The following is an 18,921-nucleotide window of genomic DNA, read 5'->3' on the forward strand; positions in this document are numbered from 1 at the left end:
ATTTCGAATTTTGTATACCGTGAAATAATTAAAAATGGGAAATCTGGGTATCATGGATTTGTTAAATATATTTACCCGGCCAAAGTAGGCGTGGCAGACCCCATAAAGTATATATATTCTTAATTATGGTGACGATTTCCCAAATTCAGCTTTTCCCGATTTGTCTCGATTTGTCATGCCCCTACTAGACACTTCATTTTCGGTCAGTTCTTAGAACGAGATAACGGTACTCCAACTGCAACATTTGAATGCTTACGCTCAAAGATATGAAAATTACAGGGTATTTTTCGAAACGTTACGCCCCTAAAGAGGCGTGATAGTTTTTTTTTTCGATCATCAACAGAGGAGGTTTTTAGTAACTTAACTAAAAGTTATTGACAAATCCACAGACAACTAAAACTATAAAATTATCACAATAGTATCACCAAAACGATACTATGAAAAGAAAGTGTTAAAATGGAAACAAAATAAATATTAAAAGAGTTTAAATATAGTTAATATCATTACTATTATAATAATTCTTAAGGTAAAAATTAATAAAAACAAGTAGGAAAACTCTAGTCGAGAGTGTTTGACTAGATTCTATCCTGATAAAATATACGTACATACGTATGTATACATGTCTATTATTTTCATTTTCAACCTATTAGCCATATTAATTAACAAGAGTGAAACAAAAATAAATTGATCGAAAAAGTAAATGAGTGCGTGATAGGCGAAATAACGTCTTGAGTGAGTTTAAAAACCGAGCTTAAGTGTTCTGCAAATGCTTCAGCCTTCTCAGCTTTATGTCTGCAGCGCACAGTGGTTGCGCTCATAGGCCAAAAGTCAAAAATTCCATCGCAACCAATTTTGACAAAACCCACACAAATTGTCTCGTGAATGTCCAAACTTCTTAATGGCAAACCGATTTTTTCTAGATTTGCACTGGTACTTTCTAAAAATAGCATTGAAATGCCGAACACCTGTTCATTTTCGCACAGCTGATGCGCTCAGTAATCTTTTTTTCACTTTAGCGCTGCATTTCAAAGTGGTCAGACGTTATCTTAAGTGATCCAGATTAATTTGTTTAGTATGGATTTTGAAATACAAGGTATTTACTCTAATTTCTAATTAAAACTACTAGTCAAATAATCAAATTGTTATTGTGCAATTAATTTGTTTGATTTAATCTTTTTATGTGTGTTTTAAAGCGTCTTTTTTTTGTTTTGGTGGACTTTTAGTTATGATCCCACAAAATTCCACAGAAATGTTTTTTATCCTCGTATTTGTCTGTTGTTTAAGGTAATAACTGTGTTTAGTTTAGGTGTTCGAATTTGCCCATGTATTTATAAACGTAAATAAAGTGACGGCGTCTCCCATTATTAAAGATAAGCTGTGCCCTGCGAATCGTCTGATTGGCGTAATGTTTTGTTGTTTTTGTCTCTGTTTTCGTCGTTTGTGGTTATATATGATTTTGAAAATTGATTATTCTTTTATTAATTAATCATTTTTATTTGATTGGGTTGATTGAATTTTTGATTTTTGGTGCACAACAAATGGAACCAATGCAGAAAAACTAAAGGCACACTGATAGAATTTGTACACATTGAAATTAAAAAGAGCGGTTACATTGTTGACCTGGATGATTTGTCAAAGCGTATTTCGTACATTTGTAAAAGATTCACAACTCTTTGGCAAAAACACATTCGTACAAAATTCTCTGTAATGCAATATCAAAATGTTTGGCTAAAAGAAAAGGAAACATTTTCATTGCGCTGTGACCACCAATCAATACCCAAAGCAACTGTTCATGGAAGGCCGAAAAAAGATTTCATCGTCAAGGAAAGTTACCTTGCACAAAAAAAAAAAAAAACAAAATTATTAAACAGTACATTCCAATTATTATTAGAAGAGTAAATGTATGTAACTATAATCTTATAACTTGATAATTTTAGTTTTTTCTTACCATTTGCTTTATTTATTTTTAATAAATCTTCTGTTTTGTTCTAATGTTATATTTAAAAACAAGTAAGAAGACTCTAGTCGAGACTGCTCGACTAGGAGATACCCTGAACCCTCCAAGCTGATATTCTTATCATTCTGGACTTCTTTTATGCACGCACACATACATACACATGCATCCACCCTCACGCGCCTGTGCTCTGCTAACTGCGCAGTAAGCAGCGACTGCGCTTGGGCTGCGCTGCAGTGTGGGCAATAGTATGAGAATTTATTTAATGAATAACTTTTTTTGTAGACATGCAATCTTAATGAAATTTTCAGAGCGTAATCATATGTGTGTACATTCTAAGGCACAAGTCTCTAGTACTTGAAATACGTTTTTTACGAATTGGGGGCGAAGGGGGCGTGGTATCCAAAATCTGTTGATTACAAAATGTTTGTATTCATCATATATATATACACAGTAAATCTGAAGTCTCTATGTCTATTAGTACTCCGATGAGGCTCAAAAAACAAAATCAATTTTTCGATTATTCTCGATAAAAAAGTTATCGGATGAGTTATCGAAAAAATAAAGCAAACTCGTACTGCGTATGGTATACACGAGTATGCACAAAAAATTTCAGCTTTCTAGCTCTTATATCTTCTGAGATCTCGGCGTTCATACGGACGGACGGACGGACGGACGGACGGACAGACGGACAGGGCTATATCGACTCAGCTCGTCGTGCTGATCAAGAATATATATACTTTATGGGGTCTGCGATGATTCCTTCTGCCTGTTACATACTTTTACACAAAAACATTATACCCTGATTTCCCATTTTCAATGGGTTCAGGGTATAAAAAAAATTGTTTTGAGGTTACGTATTGGTGTAGGGTGCTGGTGGGCTATACGACTTATTTAGGCATGCTATATTACTTATTATATTTTTATAGAATTTTGGGAAAATTTCATAATTTTATGTCCACTAGAAGTATTTTTGGCCGCTCTCCCCATACAAGCGCAACCACTGTGTCGCGTTGACTTTCACGTACACGGCACTATTTTCAGTCTGAATATTCACTCTCTATAATCACTCTGACTCCCCGTATGGAGCTGCCTGTGTAAAGCCCAGCCCTCTTTCGGTCGTTAACGGGGCCTGTTCGGCTCTGGAGCAGGGCCTTTCTGCCGTTCGCGCCTATAAAAACGGTAAAGTGGCGTGATCTGAGGTGACGACACTTACCTGCCAAATTGCGTGGCACTCTCCCATTGGTCTGCTCCACAGCGCAATGGCTGCATGAGAGTCTGCATCTCGACCATGTAGACTTTGAAGCTTTTGTTTACCATCTGCCTGCGGCGTTTGACGTCACCCCCAGATTCTCCAGATAGCCTCTGGGAAACTGCGCACAAACGTCGCACACGCCGTCCAGTGCCGATTGTTGGCTACGTACCACTTCAAGCCCATGAATTTTAGCAGCTCTGGCATCGCCCTCGGGATCATGTCCAGCTCCAGGCCATATATATCGGCCGACTAATCCACATACTCCAAAAACTCCAAAGGCGCCCCCAATAGGCGTAGACATATCCGCCATAGCTTTTGTTCTTGGGTGGTCGATGCGAATCTACATACCATATTTCAACTTCTAGCTCTTCAACTAATATGATTTCTGGCATATCGGTTTAATGCATTTTCCGATTACATATACATATTTTCTATAATAAAATTTAAGTATGGTCGGTCGCCTTAATATCTAAGGCCGACTTTCGCTGGGCGGGCTTATATGTACATGTGCAGCAAGACCCAGCTTAGGCAAGTATGTTTTTGTGTCTAGTTATTTTCAGTACGCGTATATATTTAATAAATATGCAGCTCCCTTATTTTTACGCTATTCCCTCTTCCCGATGACATAATGGCCGAATCCAACGCGTGCACTACACAAACATCCCAGAACATTCGCGCAACGTAGCGCGTTACATCTGAACCCATTGAAAATGGGAAATAAGGGTATAATGATTTTGTTCAAATGTATGTAACAGGCAGGAGAAGGCGTGGCAAACTTTATATAGTATATATACTCTTGATCAGGGCGACGAGCTGAGTCAATTTAGCCCTGTCCGTATGTTTGAACACGTCGATCTCAGAAGATATAAGAGCTAGAGATTCGAAATTTTTATATCCTGAACCCATTGAAAATTGGAAATGAGGGTAAATTGGTTTTGTTGAAATGTATATTACAGGCAAAAGGATCAGGGCGACGAGCTGACTGGATTTAGCCTGTCTGTCCGTTCCACAGTGGACGATTTCATGGGCCAAGAATAAATATATATATATTTTTTTTTATAACCTGAACCCATTGAAAATGGGAAATCAGGGTATAATGGTTTTGTTAAAAGTATGTAACAGGCAGAAGGAGGCGTGGCAGACCCCCCCGTCTGTCTGTCCGTCCGTCCGTCCGTCCACCCGTCCGTATGTATGAACGCGTCGATCTCAGAAGATATAAGAGCTAGAGACTTGAAATTTGTTTTCCTAGGTCCGAGTGTATCACGCGCATATTGAGTTTATCACTAAAAATTAATAACAACTCCCAATATTTTATTATCGATTAAAAACGTTATCGAAAGATGGTTTTTTAATTATATCTTCTACACTCTGCACTTTTTTAGTCACACTTACATACACACGCACGTATTAGAACGCGCTCTGCTAACTGCGCAGTAAGCAGCGACTGCGCTGGGGCGGCTCTGCAGTGGGGGCAATATTATAAGAATTTATATGTTGAATATTTTAATTTCTAGGCGTACAATCTTAATGAAACTTTCAGAACTTGATAATGTTCAAATGTATATGCATTCCAAAGCCCAAGTCATTAGTACTTGAAATACGTCTTTTACAAAGGTGATGGTGAGGGGGTGATTATGGGGGTGAGGGATAAATATATATATAAAGGATATATATTTTTTGTGGGATCTGCCCCGCCTCCTTCTGCCTGTTACATACATTTCAACAAAACCATTATGCCCTGATTTCCCAGTTTCTATGGGTCGATAAGCCCAAAAAATACGGCTAGAACATTTTTATAGTCATTCACGAAAGTGAAATGAGTATATTGGTTTTGTGCAATGTCCGTATGAACGCAGGCTATTTCGGCGCTATTGGAACTGGTTTGGTTACACATACTCGTGTATATCTCCGATTTATAAAGTGTTAAAGTTTTCCGGATCCGCACACTCGGGGCGAGGCAAATCGTTTTGCGACATACGAGAAATCATATCAGTTGATGAGCTAGAAAGCTGAAATTTGGAATGTAGTTTCGCGTCGACCATCCAAGATCACAAGCTATGGCGGATATATCTACGCCCACTGGGGGTGTGGCAAATCCTCATGGTCTGTGATAATCATTTATGTTTATATTAAGAGGATTTAAATAAGTGTTCGCAATTCTTATGATCCTTCTTGTTCTACATTAAAGATGATTGTAAACCTTTTGTGCCAACTGTAGATTTTAGCTGACACTTATCCAGAAGTGATGCTCGCTGCTTTGAGTAAGTGTCTCTGCGATTATTCAACAGTATCAGATGCTGACTATGGAACACAAAATGCAACAACTGATGGATAACGATCGTCATCGGGCACACATCAAGCTACGGGGACACCAACGAAGGATTGGGAGCTACAACAGATTCATAACGAATCATTTGATGTAGAGTATTGGGAGTGGCATGCATTTGAAGGTTTATTTGACAGTACCGTTCATAGTAAATCTACTTTAACGAATATTCACAAGTTTCGCCACCATCCACTCCACAGTCCAGTGGCAAATGCACTTGTCACTATAGTTAATCAGCCACTTAAATATAAGCGCGCCTCTGCACTTCGAACCTAAAATCGTTCAAAAAATTCTAAGTTGAGGTAGGCAGATGCCAATGCTCACGTCCCATGCACACAAACGCACATGTAAAGGCACATTGGCATTCAAATGCTTTTACAAGTGATATCCCACAATTGTGGGCATCGCGTCCCCTGCGTACACACAATCATACATACATATGTATGTACATATGTAGGTGTGAGCACTTCTCAAGATCAATCAAATGCAAATACTGTGCTCTAAAATTGCTACAGGCAGCAAGTGCTACGCACACAGGCACACAAATGCTCATCTATGTATATATATAAAAGAAAGTTGTGTAAAAGTGTTCCTACATTTATAACTGTTACGTTCTGAAAGTTTCATTACGATCGTACGTCTAGAAGTTAAATTATTCAACATAATATAAATTTAAATTAAAATTTTAACCATACTAAATGTGCGTTTTTATTAGTTTGGTTTAGAGTTTTCTTACTTGTTAAACCCTGAACTCATTGAAAATGGCAAATGGTTTTGTTAAAAGTATGTAACATCCAGAAGGACGACCTGCTGATTTCACGTCCCATGCTTACACACATGCACATACACACATGCACATGCAGAGGCACATAGGCATACAAATGCTTCTACAAGTGCTAATCCATAATTGTGAGCATCACATCGCATGCGTACACATAATCATATGTATATATGTACATACATATGTATGTATGTGACCAAATGCAAAAGCTGGGTTTTAAAATTTCTACAGGCAGTAAGAGCTTCGCACACAGGCAAACAAATGTATATAGTACATGTGGCAAAGGAGAGTGAAAAAGCTAGCATTTTGTATGAATGTGGCAAACGATTTAAAAACTTCGGTATGCCCTTCACTCAAAAGGAAAGAGCTGGGATCGTCGCTAACAAAAATTTCAATTTTTGTGCGTGGCTGAGAGTGATGATTTCAGCGACCATAGAGAGCGAGAGAGAGGGACTGAGAGAGAGAGAGAGCGAGTAGGAAAAATGGCACATAGCTGTGGTTCATCCGGAATCGGGACCATTTCGATTAAGCGCTCACAGCGCACTGTTTTTGTCGTGCAGTATTTTCACTTCTCGAACCACTATACGAAGTATAGTGGTCGACCAACTTAACAGTTTCGAGCTGTAGAAAAATTTGTTCTACATGTCTAGTCTAGTCTAGCATTGAAATTAAGCCAGCTGCACTCATGTCACGTGCACAATTGTAGTCGGAGCAAGTCAGAAGGCTCAAGTCAAGACTGCTCGACTACGAAATCCACTGAACCCTCTAAGCTGATGTCCTATTCATTCTGTACTTCTTTTATGCACACATACATACACACGCACCTACATATAATCGCGCGCTCTGCGACTGCGCTTGGGCTGCACTGTGGTGTGGGCAATACAATGAGGATTTATTTGTTGAATAATTTATCTTGTAGTAAGACTATCTGTTTACATCTTTTAGAATGGTTAAAATATGTGTATAAAGCAAAGCCTCTAGTACTTGAAATACGTTTCTTACAAATTTTAGACAAAATGGCGTGGTATAAAAAATCTGTAAATTACAAAATCTTTGTATTAATCAGATGTACTATACGGCAAATCTTAAGTCTACCGGAATGGGAGTGTTCAAACTTGGCTGAAAAACCGAAATCAATTTTTCGACTATTTTCGATAAAAAAGTTATCGGATACACGAGTATGCATGCCCGATTTTAGCTGCCCGATCGGACGGACAAACAGACGGACAGAGCAAAATTGACACAGCTCGTCGCCCTGATCTAGAATATATATACTTTGTGGGGTCCGGGTTACATACATTTCAACAAAACCATTATATCCTGATTTCCCATTCTCAATGGGTTCAGGCTATAAAAGCTTATTGCTCATTTTGGCTCCTTACACATGAGTTGTGCAATTCCATGCTGCTGGAAGAGTGGATCAACAACAATCGACAACAAAGCTCTATAAAACATTATATCGTTAAAAATAAGGAAGAGTGGAGCAGCAACAATCGACAACAAAGCTCTATAAGATTATATCGTTAATCGTTAATAAGCAATGAAAACATATCGGACGATAAACTTAAATCTATTTCATTTGATATGTATATGTAAAAACATTTAATATATATATGTAAATATGTACAAGTGTTTGTATTTGCATATGTATTTAATTATATGCATAGGCACATGCCCAGTGCACTTGCCAGTACCTTATTTTTATAACATGAACCCATTTAAAATGGGAAATCAGGGTATAATGGTTTTGTTGAAATGTATGTAACAGACAGAAGGAGGCGTGGCAGACCTCACAAAGTATATATATTCTTGATCAGGGCGACGAGCTGAGGCGATTTAGTCCTGTCTGTCTGTGTGTCCGTCCGTCCGTACGTCTGTCCGTATGCATAAACGCTCAGAAGACATAAGAGCTAGAGACGTCCGTACACAGCGGGCGCATATCAAGCACATCGCCAAAAATCGATAACTCATCCCGTTATTTATTTTATCAATTAAATCCTTTATCGAAAGCTAGTTATGTAATTATATCTCCTACAACTTTAGAACTAAAGCTGCCCAATTTTAAAATTTTAAATGTGTAAAAGGTGTACTTTAAATACTAGAGACTTGTGCTTTGGAATGTACATACATAATTAAACATTAAGCTTAAGTTCTGGAAGTTTCATTAAGATTGTACGTCTAGAAATTAAATTACTCAATAAATAAATTCTTATAATATTGCCAAAACTGCAGCGCAGCCCAAGCGCAGTAGCCTGTGTATGTGCGTGTGTGTGTGCAAATTATTATTAAAATATCAGTTGCTCGAAGGGTTCAGGGGATCTTGTAGTCGAGCAGTCTCGACCAGGGCTTTCTTATATCTTTACTATATTCATAATATATTGGTCTGATTCAGTTTTTAAATTAATGAGTTGTTTTTGATAGGGTATTTTACTATTTAATATTTCCTAAGAACATCATTTGATGTTCGTACTTAAAAGGTGAAAGATGACATTTCATTGTATGCTATACAAATGACAAGAATTTAAATGAACATTTTTCTAAAAATTTCTTTACAATAGGTTATGCGTGCACTAAAAATATATCTATATATATATATATATATATATATATATATATATATATATATATATATATATATATATTATAATTTGAATAAAATTATTTATAGATAATGTTTAGATGCACTTATAAAATAAATCTAATGTTGCAAAGGAAATGCTCCCATCAATAACAACTTTAGTTAGCTTGAATTAAGCAAATCTTAAGGTACTTCAGAATTTTGTTTCAAAGTGTTTAAGAAAATTAAGATTTATTGTTATTAAAGGAATATCATTTTATTGCTTTCCTTATAGAAATTTTATGATTATAAAACAAACAGTGTTATAATGGCGTATTCTTGGGATAATCGAGTCGATTTCGTTGTCCGATATATGTATGGTAAGTGAAATAAATAATATATTATTCTTCTTAATATATTTTCGTAAAATAAAAGAATTTTATTCCAACTTGTACCTTATTTAATCTAATAATAAATAAATATAAACTATATTTTTTTTTGCAAATTTTGTTTATATACAATGTGTTTACGATAGTGTAAATCTTTCAGAATTTTAGTACACATATCATAGATATTAATGTTCAAATGTGTGTTCCAAAGCAAATGTCTCTAGTACATGAAATACGGTTTTTACTAATCGGAGTGAAGGGGGCGTGGTATCTATAAGTTACTATATACATGTACATACATGTGATAAGAAAAATTATACACACAATAAACCTGAAGAGTCTAGGTCCATTAGTTAAAGAAAAAAAACAATATCAGTTTCTCCATTATCTTCTTATATATATATAAAAGAGAGTTGTGAAAAGTTTTCCAGCACTTATAACTCGAGATCTGCTAGACCAATTTTCATGGTTTTTGATTTGTTGGATTTGTCTTCGCTACGAGTAGGATAGTAGATCTTAAAAATACTGAAAAAATTTCACGAATATTTGAAAAACGCGGTTTTTTCCCTAAATATTCAAATTTCTATTGATACTCAGTAGGCTTGATAACAGTGACAGTTTTCGGCCCTGCTCCCATATTATACAATAGTATAGAAGTAAATAAACAAATGTAGTTTGTCAGTCTACGGCACAGCCTCAGGCGAACCTGACTATTCATAAAAAAGCTAATTTTATGTAAAAAAAAAAAAATTTGTTTGTCACAGACATTAATTTGTGTAAATTATTCATATATTTATATATCTCGATTGTTTTGTGGTTTTGTGCGAGGGCATATTCATATTAATAAAAATGCCGTGTCTTAGAAGATCTAATCTTTCCCGGCGGACCCATAATGCAATTAGGCAACGGAATAACGCGAGTCAATTATCTCACGAAGAACGAGAAATGGCCCGAGAAAGGCGCCGCGTTAGTTCCCAGCAAAGAAGGGCCCTAATTCGTGCTTCTCAAAGAGAGGCAGCCCGTGAAACTGGTTTAAGGATTGATTTGAACCGAGCAGCGTTTCGATATGATTGCACCATTGACTACGGCCTGCATCGTTTAGTTTGCATTGGTCCAATGGACGTTCTTTGCCAGCATTGTGGCGCATTGAAGTTTGCTGGTGAAACGCCCGGTTTGTGCTGCCTTATTGGTATTTGTTTCAGGTGAGGAAACTGCCAAGAAGGTTAGTTCGATGAATTATTACGCATATCGTTTGATGATTCGTGAAAATTCTGACAATTATTTGTTGCGATTTCGTCGACTGTTTAAACAATACTGCGTTGACATGTACAAAAATCGAAACGGAGCGCCTGACTTTCACCCGTTTGCTAAATTGCGTTCGGAAGAGTATATTCATTTACGCGATGCAATAATCACAGAAGGAGATTCTGAAAATGTTGGTCGAATCGAGTGGCTTGATTTAATTTCCTCAAAATTTTTGCATTTTCGTCTCATTAAAAGATGAGCTTATCAACAAAGTATTTCCGAATATCATTGCTCTCCACAAAAATACTGAATGGTTAAGTGAGCGAGCAATTTTGGCGGCTAAAAATAAAGATGTGGATGACCTTAATCTTATAATTCAAAATAAAATCGTTGGTACTCTGTATTCATTCAAATCTATTGACTGTGTAACAAACGAAGAAGAAACCACTAATTATCCAACTGAATATTTGAACTCCTTGGACATGCCTGGTTTACCACCGCACAATATACAACCACTAACCAGACAACTCATAGACCGGACACGTAGTGCAAAGCATTTTGCACACTTATTTTCGAGCATTGGTTCCCAGACCGTTCGTATTTGCTCGGCTCCTCACTTATTAGGCTTGTGCTACGAAAATATGGGAACACAAAATCATTTCTCTTCATGCGCTCGACCGCGATGGTCGATTGTTAAACAAAAGATCCCTCTATGCTCAATGTTTCCCTTGCTCTCTCTCTCTCTCTCTCTCGATGCTCTCTGATCTCTCAAATGTGTATAGGTGTGTATGCATGTGAGCACAAATAGCAGCTCTGAGCTGCCAGCTTACGAAAATTGAAATTTCTTCGCAGCAAGAACCCATGCCTTCCCTTCTGTGTGAAGAGTATACCGAACTTATTAAACCGTTTGCCAAGCTCGTACAAAATATGTATGCGTTTTCGATATTATTTGTGAAAAGGGTATGAAAGCGTTGGTGCTCATAGTGAAAATGCTTTCGCGACGAGCGTGCTGCCAGTAGCAATTTTAAATCCCAGCATTTGCATTTGGTTGATCTTGTGAAGTGCTCACAAACATACATATGTATGTATGTATGTATGTATATACATTTGATTGTGTGTACCAATGGGATCTGAATCGAACAATTATGGGATATCACTTGTAGAAGCTCAGAGCTGCTGCTTGTGCTCACATGCATACACACATACAGTGACGAACTAAATTATTGACACAGCAAGGTTTTTAAATTTTATAGCAATTTTTTAAGTATTTTGAAACGTTTTTTTAATGAAACAAAAAATTAACTAAGTAGAATAAAGTATTTATTAAGTTATACAAAAAAAATATTGCGAAAAACTTCATCGTACATTTTTTAAAAATTAAATAACCATAAAAAACCTAAATTTTGCTGAACAAAATTATTGGCACACTTAGTAGTTTTTTTTGGTTTTTTTTTAACAATTTGACCGATTTGACAATATTGTTTGTGGCAATTCCGCTATACACATTTGAGAGAGCAGAAAGAGCATCGAGAGAGAGAGAGAGAGCAAGGGAAACATTTAGCATAGAGGGATCTTTTTTGTGTGTCCGGTCCGGTCTATGTGTTGTCTGGTTAGTGATACAACTGAAGGTTGGCTCGGTAGTTATCATGCTTAAAAATTTAAACCAACCGGAACTGTGCAATGGAACGCGTTTGATGATAAGAAAACTGATGAGCAATGTGATTCACGCGTCGATTTTCCTTTGAGTATCGACGCGTGAATCACATTTAAATATGAGGAAGTTCTTATTCCTAGGATTCCGATGATCCCAACAGATATGCCCTTTGAGTTTAAACGAATTCAATTCCCGATTCGTCTTGCCTTCGCCATAACGATCAACAAATCACAGGGCCAATCTTTGACTATTTGTGGCCTCAATCTAGAAAATGCGTGTTTTTCTCATGGTCACGTGTTGGCAAACCATCCGCATTATTTGATCTTGCACCTGACCAAAAAACAAAATGTTTACCACAAGGTGCTTGAATGAAAATCCGATTAATAAATTAATCAGAGTATATCCCAACCTGAACAACATAGCTTTCAACAACGGCAACGTTTACGGGGCCAGCTAGTTTTTGATAAAACAAGTAAAAAATCTCTAGTCGACTACGAGATCCCCTGAACCCTTCGACCAACATATATTTCAATAATTTAATATTTGCATATAATTCACACAAGCTCTTTCAGACGCACACACACATATAATGGCACACACACACACACACGCATACACAACATACGCACGCACGCATAAACTCGCATTGGCGGCAGTGTGGGATTACTATGGTAAATTAATTGCTTAATAACTTTTCTTGTCGATCTTCATGGAACTTGCAGATTATGATTATAACATGAATATGTATACATTTGCCAAAGCGTCTCTAGTACGCGGGCTTACTGTGCAGCGACTGTGGTGCAGTGTCGGCAATATTGTGAGGATTGATTTGTTGAATAATTTCTAGACGTACAATCTTAATGAAACTTTCAGAACGTTATCATAATTTTCAAATGTATGTACATTCCAAAGCACAAGTCTGTAGTACTTGAAATACACCTTTAACAAATATGAATGTAAGGGGGTGGGTGGAGGTTAAATTTTGACATCAATCGAAATTGTCTAAAATGTGCCTTAATATATATTCAATCTAGCTTTAAAGATGTGTGAGATATAATTCTATAACAAATTTTCGATAAATTTTTTATCAATAACAAAATAAAGGGATGAGTTGTCGATTTTTAGTGATAAGCTCGATGGATGAAAATATGATAAGCTCCTTTTGCGTATGGTATACACGAGTATGCCTGCGAAATTTTGGCTTCGCTGTTTACCTCGCAGATACAGCGCGTACTTATGTGTGCGTGTGGATCCATGTGTATGTATGTGTGCTTTGGCTTGTTTTATTTATTTATTTTTCTTTTTGGGATAGTGAATTATTTTTATTTTAGCTACTAGTGTGAAATTAGTATAGTTCCTGCCGATGTTAGTTGTGTTATAACAATCTGACATTTTCCTGCGGTGCAATTTCGAAATCAATTGCTACGCAATCAATTAATTTAATCTTTTTATATCATTCTTGAATTTGTGTTTTTATACATAGGTCTTAAAAATGTGTCCTGCTGCTTAGAACTCCTATGAATATTATTTAAATATGTGGAGTAATCTAGATTACTAGATTAGCCATGCCCCATAAGTTTTACCAGTTCTTGGAACGTGGTTTCGCTAACTTAGCTATAAAATTTAAATGACTACGCTTCAAATAGGCTTTAATATCATTTTGTTTCTTCGTTAAGGGAGTTTATCAGTAGGTGCATTTTGTCACGCGCCCTATCATAAGCTTTAATTATACTCATTCACGAAAGCGAAATACAAACGAAAAAGATATAGTGTTTTGTCTGTTAGAATGTCCGTCTTGCTGCCTGCCAGTAAAATATTTCGAGGCTATTGAAGCTATAAACTTTATATTTCGAACATTATCATATATGACCTCGAGGATACAAATATAACAAACCCTATCATCCTAGAGTTACAAACTCCAAAGTTGCCACTTATGTTACTATAACTATCCAAAAGATATTAGAACAATTAATTATATATACATGTTTACTGTGGGCTTGCGAGATTTCGTGTTTGATTTGACTATATAGGGATTATAGCAAAAGTTGAATATTCGAAATTCGATATTTGTGTATACAAAAACATGCAGCGGACGGCGCCTAAATTTCACGCACCAAAAGTTACTCTCCGTTTATAAAGGAATCATAAAGGAAAATCATGTTGTGTACAAAAAATAAAAAGGATATAGTTATTATTTGCTTTATGCCATGTAATTAACTATAATACTTCATTGCACAAAATTAATTTTTGACTTGACCAAAATATTTTGTTTCAGATATTGACAACAACGGATTTTTAGATCAAAATGATTTTCTCTGTATGGCAGTTAGAGCCTGTGTTGTGGAAGGAAAAGGAGATTGCAGTGCTGCTCGTTTGGATGACTATAAAAAATTAATGAAGAATTTGTGGGAAGAGATATCTGCAATTGCTGATGATGATAAGGTAAAAGAGAGCTAATAACCCCCTTTTGCTGTTAACTGTTATACTCTGAACCCATTGAAAATGGGGAATCAGGGTATAATAGTTTTATAAAAATATGGCGTAACCTTAACCGTTATTTTTGTAAAAGGAGCATTTCAAATATTAGAGAATACTCGAAATACCTTGAACTCTTCGAAGAATTGATATTTCACAACAATTCTTCGCATATTTTTGCTTACAATATAAATAGACACACACACAGAAAAACATAGGGATGCAAGCATAAACGCATTGGCTGCAGTGTCTGCAGTTTTACTATGGAAAATTAATGGCTTAATAATTATTCTTGTTGATGGACAAAGTACAAGTCTCTAATATTTGAAATGCTCCTTTAACAAAAATAGCGGTTAGGGGATGGATATAGGGATGAGGGGTAAATTACAGTAAATTACAAGAAAATATATACTTTATGGTGTCTGCCACGCCGCCATCTATCTGTTACGTACTTCTAAAAAACCCCTGATTTCTCTTTTTTCTAATTTAAATATATAGACTAAAACAAAGAGATATAAAGTATTTGTACAAATGTAAATTAAATTATACAAAATTAAATGGAAATGTAAATACAGTCGAGTCTCGATAATTTCTTACCCCTCTAAATCGAAAACCTCATTATTTTATAAGATACTACTGGTCCCTTGAAAAACTTCCTTAATTCGTACAAATCCTATACATATTAACCCTTCGTTAATTCGAAGTTTCTCTGCCTACTCGGCAAAGATCTGACCTCTTGTAATTCGTAATGCCGTTAGGTCTCGCGGACTATTATACATAGTGCCTTTATGTCGAAATTTCGTTGTTCTCTCATTGGATTTACATTTGTTTGATCATTTTCAAGTCAAATTAATTTTCTCATAAAACACTATCAATTTCACAAAACAAGACATAATTTCAGCGATTGATAATTTAACGAAATTCGGAATTTCCCCATCAACATTAATTTCAATTTTTAACAGAAATGAATAAAGCGTAAAAAGCGATCTGAATATTCAAAAGAAGAAGCCTTTTTTTTTATTTTAATCTTAGTTTTTAGGTAATATGGTTTTGTATAAGTTTAATTTTGTTTTTAAATACATCATTATTTATTTATTATTTATTATTTATTTCTAATAAGTTAAAATTTTTAAACCACGTGAAATATAAAAGCTCGTTAAATTTGCATTTTGATTTTTTAAGCCCCGTTAAATGGAAAATCGGGTAATTCGAGAACCTCTGTAATTCGCAAATAATTCTTTTCCCTTGACATTTCGAATTATCGAGACTCGACTGTATAAAATGTAAACATATGATAAGCAAGCCGGGCCCTTAGAAGCCAGCGCTTTAGTTGTTAAATTAGCTCATAATTTTAATTTAAATTAACTGTAAGAAAACAGTTCTACCCGAAGGATATCAATGAGGTTCAGTTGTACCCTAGACGATCAGTTTCTGATCGTACTCATTATACATAGTCTTTCCAATAGTGAAATAAGTATATTTGTTTCGTGCGATGTTCGTCTGCTTTCTTTTCTGTAAATAGAAATATTAATATACTAAGCATTTGAAATATCAATTTAATAACATGAGATTAAAAAAAATTAGAGCGTTACGACTGCGGAATTTATTAATATCTTAAATAAACAATTTTATTTGTATAAAATATTTTTTAATTTCTATATTTGTATTACCTTTGATTTTGTTATATTGTAGGATGGAAAAATTTCAAATCAGGAATTCAAAGATGCTGTTAAAAAAACCTGCGTGGGAAAAAAATATGAAGAATTTCCACAGGTAAGAGTTATATACCTACCGCACTTCATCTTTAAAAGAAATAAATAATCTGTTATAATACTAGATTTGCTTTAATACTCATTATCAATAAATATTTGTAATGGAAAAATATTTTTGTTTAATTAGAATATGGTGAACAAAATACAATAATAATAATTTGTTGTATCCTTATTCACAAAGGGCAATCGCAAATTCTAAATATCAAACTATACGCCGTCTTCGCCACGTATTAAAAAAAAAAAACTGCGGAACATTCATTCACATCCCATCAGCAATTTAGTAGCCAAGTTTGGCTCTAATACTGTAGAAAATTCAAGTTTTCTCGGCTTTCCACGCCCCTACTGGGCGTAAACACTTCATTTTTGGCCAGCTCATAAAACATATAACCTAAATTCAAAATTTGAATTCTTACGCTAAAAGTGAAAATTACAGGGTATTTTTCGATATGCGACTAAAGAGGCGTAAAAATTATTTTTAGGACATCGATAATCTCCTCTTACTAGTAACCTATCTATCTATTTTGAGCTCTAGTTCTTAAGCTGTAGGAGATATAAACTTTTGCGGTTTGTGCGCAGATAAATCCATCATAAAATATAGCAGAATTTGAAAAATCACTATATCTTCAGGTCCGATTTGCCACTCCCCTATTAGGCGAAGATATTTAATTTTTCCACCACCCTTTAAAGCATCGAAATATTAGCTCACGTGCCGAATTTCAGCAAATTCTAGATTTACAACTTTGGGAGATACAGTTTTATCCGATTTGCCACGTCCCCAATAGGCAGGGATATATCCCCCATAGCTGGTGATCTTGGGTGGTCGACGCGGATCTACATACCAAATTTCAGCTTTCTAGCTCTTCAACTAACATGATTTCTGGTATATCGGAAAATGCATTTTCCGATTTACCACGCCCCTAAATCGGAGATATACACGAGTATATGTTCCAAATTTCAAGTCCTTAGCTTCAATAGCGCCGAAGTAGACAGCGTTCATACGGACAGACGGGCGGACGGACAGACGGACGGGCAGCAAGACGGATATTGCACAAAACCAATATACTCATTTAACTTTCGTGAATGAGTATAAAAAGTACTAGAGACTTTTGCTTTTCGCTTTACTTTTTATATTTAACAAAGCCATTATATCCTGACTCCCCATCGTCAATGGGTTCAGGTTACTGTCACTGTCAAATTGTCAGTTAGAAATTTGACTTTGTACCATCATCTATATATTATTTAGATTTGTGGTAGAAAACCACAAACAACATTTTTAATACAAATTTTGAAATATTACTGCGAGTTTCGTGAAATGTATCCAGGGTATCCAGGTTACGATGATGAATGATAAATCATGGTGATTTTAGTAGTAAACTTTATAAATATAAGCAGAATATGTTCCATTTGCTTCGAGCAAATATTTTGTATATCGTATTTTGCAATTGAAAAACATAAGAACAATAAATATATTTGACTTATTTAAAGGCTATGCGAGCATTCATTGAATCCAATTTCAAATTGTTGGATATTGACAATGATGGGATCGTTGGAATTAAGGAATACCGATACAACTGCATTACAAGGGTAGCTATTGATGATATTGCTCCCATTGATAAAGCGTTTGAGACTCTATTAAATGTAAGTATTTCTTTAACAAAATAATTCAAATGTATTTTATTTTTCTTCCTTTCATAAGGATGACGATAAAAAACGTGGAGGTCTTTCACTGGACCGTTACAAAGAGCTCTATGGCCAATTTCTTGGAAATACAGCTGATAATCACTCAGCAGTAAATCTGTTTGGGCCTTTATAACTATATAAATTATTATTGTCTTCGCTGTTGTTCAACTACTAATTTTTTTTTAAGATTAACGTGTAATTACTATGACTATGCTTAGCTAGGTTAAATGCATTCAAATCATTTGTGTAGAATCGTCAGATGAACAGTTCGTTATCTCTAAAGGTTTTTATAGTTAGAATAGATATTTGCTCTCCGAAGTTAACTCAGCATAACTTTTAATTTTCTCTCAGATGAAAGCTACTGAAAATATTTCTCTCTCATAAAAATATAATGTTTAATCAAATTGTTATGATGTTATGTTTATTACAATAAAATATGTTTGTGTAAAACCGAATAAACAGACATTAGAAAAATTTAAGTCGACAATTTTAAATCTTAAAATAGATAAATGTGTGGTATTCGTCGTGCTAACTTTCATTAAAGAAAGTTCTCAGTGAGAGTGTATGGTCGTTTTTATTTTTCTGCTCAGCAAATTTGCCTGATTTTTATGATTTATCGTTTTTATTAAATTGTTCACACAACTGCGGTCGGTTTGTTTAAGGTTTGTGCAAGGTTTGAGCCGTGGTTTGCTGTGTCTCTTTTAAAATTTCTTCTTAATTTGTTGAAGTTTTGTGCGGCGTCGTATTTGCATTTATTTTTCACTTTGCTATAGTTTTCTATTTTCTGACGCTCTCCCTGTTTTTACTCTTTACAAGTTAGGTAGTGTAAGTGT

General features: G+C 35.3%; 1 protein-coding gene and 1 long non-coding RNA gene across 2 annotated transcripts in view; one reads left to right on the plus strand and one right to left on the minus strand.

The window, feature by feature from the left end:
- The window catches only part of LOC149091998 (uncharacterized), a 31,715-nt gene extending 29,296 nt beyond the window's left edge, over positions 1-2,419 (minus strand). The window contains exon 1 of the long non-coding RNA XR_016196451.1: positions 2,321-2,419. This is a non-coding gene — a long non-coding RNA (uncharacterized LOC149091998). The remainder of the gene's footprint in view (positions 1-2,320) is intronic.
- Positions 2,420-9,010: 6,591 nt separating this feature from the next.
- Scp1 (Sarcoplasmic calcium-binding protein 1) lies at positions 9,011-18,567 on the plus strand. The gene is made up of 6 exons (XM_089257702.1): positions 9,011-9,082; positions 9,169-9,253; positions 14,437-14,603; positions 16,329-16,409; positions 17,894-18,046; positions 18,105-18,567. Exons 2-6 carry the CDS (start codon positions 9,202-9,204, stop codon positions 18,219-18,221), a joined length of 570 nt encoding a protein of 189 aa, XP_089113828.1. The 5' UTR covers positions 9,011-9,082; positions 9,169-9,201; the 3' UTR covers positions 18,222-18,567.
- Positions 18,568-18,921: the final 354 nt, after the last annotated feature.

This window comes from Drosophila navojoa, chromosome 3 (genome assembly GCF_054131105.1).
Source record: "Drosophila navojoa isolate 15081-1374.11 chromosome 3, UAZ_NAV_1.0, whole genome shotgun sequence".
NCBI classification, from domain to species: Eukaryota; Metazoa; Arthropoda; class Insecta; order Diptera; family Drosophilidae; genus Drosophila; species Drosophila navojoa.